At 42.3% G+C, this 2750-nt stretch overlaps 1 protein-coding gene across 1 annotated transcript in view; it reads right to left on the bottom strand.

The window, feature by feature from the left end:
- The window catches only part of LOC109965097 (unconventional myosin-XV-like), a 27075-nt gene extending 24460 nt beyond the window's left edge, over positions 1–2615 (bottom strand). Inside the window, exons 1-3 of the mRNA XM_020608848.1 lie at positions 2525–2615; positions 2365–2442; positions 2164–2260 (exon numbers count right to left, since the gene is read on the bottom strand). Of these exons, the coding sequence (XP_020464504.1) occupies positions 2164–2260; positions 2365–2442; positions 2525–2602 (253 nt within the window). The 5' untranslated portion in view covers positions 2603–2615. The remainder of the gene's footprint in view (positions 1–2163; positions 2261–2364; positions 2443–2524) is intronic.
- Positions 2616–2750: the final 135 nt, after the last annotated feature.

The raw sequence follows: 2750 nt of genomic DNA, 5'->3' as shown, positions 1-2750 counted from the left end.
TTTTCCAGCTTTCCACGGCACTCTTCGTAAAGCTTGGGCAGTGGAGTTTTGGAGAAGTATTTTCTGCCCGGAAGTTCGTACCTGGAGTCAAGCACTTTAATTAATTTCATAAAACCATCGTGCTCCACTGTGTTTAGGGGCATCATGTATTTCGCCAGAAAGAATTAAACGGCTCTCGTTATATCCTTGCTCCTTTTGGAACTCACTTCATAAGGAGTAATGGCCACAAAGGATGACGCGATCGATTTCTGCTTTGGTACAGCCCCGCTGCTATCTCTACTTGTTGATGGAGTAACATTAGCATCAGCCCGCATTTTCATGCTTTCAGTGTGTTCACTGGGATGACACTTTTTTAGGTGATGGAATAGGTTGGTTGTGTTACCAGTTTTGGTTTTGACCGGGCTATGACATATTTTACAGTTCATTTGAATCTGTGCCTTGTCGCTCTTCAAAAAGCCAAACCACTTCCATATAACCGAAATTGTGCTACCTTGTTTGTTGACAATTTCATCATTTTTGACTACTTGCTCGATATTTGTCTCACTTTCGCCACTGCTTTCACTCATTTTTGCCGTCCTCATCTCCAGCGTGTTTTGCAAAGTGCCGTAGGAAATTAGCTAACTTTGTTCTCTGAGGTGCATGTTTAAAGCTGCATGTTGATTGGCTGTTGTCGCATATTGCTGCTGTGTGATTGGCTCTTACAAATCCATATCGAGTAAAAATGCCGAGAGCTTATCATCGTTATTGATATCGATTTTATTGCGATTCGATATTATATCATTTATCGGCACAGCACTAAGTGCAGCGGTACAATAAAATTTGTAGCTCAAAGCTGGAGTAAGCCTTGGACGGGAGAAGGCAACATTTTAGGGTTGGCTTAAAAACAGATGCCAAGCCGCCGCCTCTACCAATGATCGTACGAAGAAATAAAATCATTAAGAATGAAAGTTTTGTTTTTAAGTGATCTTGCCATAAAGAGAGCAAAGTGAAGCGGGCTTGGCCTATCCTGAAGGAGGCCGGCCTGAGCCACTGGGCGAAGGTTGGCTTGAGAGCAACGCCTGTCCGAGTGTGTCACAAGCCAGCAGCATGGGCGAGGAGGGTTGACGTCTGAGCCAACCGTTTGAAGAGAGCAATAATTGTAGATCAGGGTCCTGCTTGGATCAAGGTTACCATACTCCAGGAGGTGGTCAGTCCACACTGATGAACTCAGGCAAGATTTCAGCTTAACATGGAGTCCAGCTCTCCTGCTGCGTCGCTTCAGCTGAAATTTGCCCGAGAGAGGGCCAGCCGAGTGTCGAAGGAAAGGAGGTATGGACGCTAGTCGAGGTGGTGGTAGCTTAGATTGATAGCCTCGGTGAATACTAGGAGGACTAAACATTGAGTTACGTATTTCTAAAAGAGTCAGGCGATCATATACCAATACAGAGAAAAGGGAAGCAGTGTCAAATATAACAAAACTAAAAACACAAAGGAGGAGCAGGTGGCAGGGCAAATACAACGGTGCCATCTTGTCTCTGTCATTCTCTATCATCATAATTAGTGCAGGTTTGAGGTGTTCTTGTTCATGGCATAATTATTTATCCTAAAATGTGGTATATGGAGTCAAACAGTCCTTTTCTTCTTCCTGTGTACCATGGCAGGCTGCTTTTTTTCTTCACTTAACATACATTTCCTATCTGTCTAATAACAATAAAGATCACACAAAAAATCAGAGCAATTATTCCTTCTTGGGTCAAGGTCTCATATTTGAGATAAGTGCAGCCTGTAAGCCTGTATAAAGCCTTTCTGCCAAGTTTGCATGGGGCCTTGCACCCCTCCTGCAGCAGCTCTGACTAGATATTATTATAGGTAAATGAATATATGTATATTCTGTTTAGGTAATTTGGGTGATCTGACCCTTTAAAGTTTATCATGTGTCTGATAAATACATTCATTTCAGTGAATTTCACCTTTATTTGAGTGGAAAAAACACTGAAGCAAACTGTAGAGGAAGACCAAGTAGTAAAGGCAGGCACATAGTAGGAAAAAGACATACTGTACATCCAAAAAGGTGTTTTACAGTATATTGAAATCAAGCAGAACAAAGCTTTTGATTACATCTAGAAATTAATTAATGAGTCTAACTTTGTTTACTATTTCACTTTGAGTGTTAATCTAATTTACCTGGAACTCTGTTGGCGAAGATGAAAAAATCTTTCATTTCGGTGGTATTTGAAATGCCCATTTTTTTACAGATGTCTGCTACCACATCGGCTGCCATCTGGAAGAAGAAAAAAAACAACATAACTACAGAGACATGAATCAGAGACCTAAAGGCTGCTGGTTTATTCAAAGCAAAGTGGTGACAATATAACTAAATCTTACACTGAAGCTGTGCATCTTAGTGGGGTACTCTACTCCTCCTGGCAGGTGGATAGGAATCCGACGAGAAGTTCGGCCAGCCTGCAGGAAACCACAACACACTCATCATGCAGATAATGATGACACTGTGAAAGAGTTGCTTTCTGTGTGTAGGCTAACTTACCAGGATGGCTTCCATCTCAACATGTGAGGGAATGTTACGGCGACCACCAAAACTGAGAGATCGCTGAAGGTTATCCATACACACACTTGCCATCTCTAAGGATAAGGATAAGGATAATCACCTTTATTGGCCAAATATGTTACACACAAGGAATTAGTTTCCGGTACAGAACCAATGGCAGCCATCTGTGGCGCCACCTCAACCGATGGCTCTAGCCATCGGCGGG

The sequence above is a fragment of the Monopterus albus genome, unplaced genomic scaffold, assembly GCF_001952655.1.
Source record: "Monopterus albus unplaced genomic scaffold, M_albus_1.0 scaffold96.1, whole genome shotgun sequence".
Lineage (NCBI taxonomy): Eukaryota > Metazoa > Chordata > Actinopteri > Synbranchiformes > Synbranchidae > Monopterus > Monopterus albus.
The sequence above is the reverse complement of the archived record's forward strand: the minus strand, read 5'-3'. Positions and strand labels throughout refer to the sequence as shown.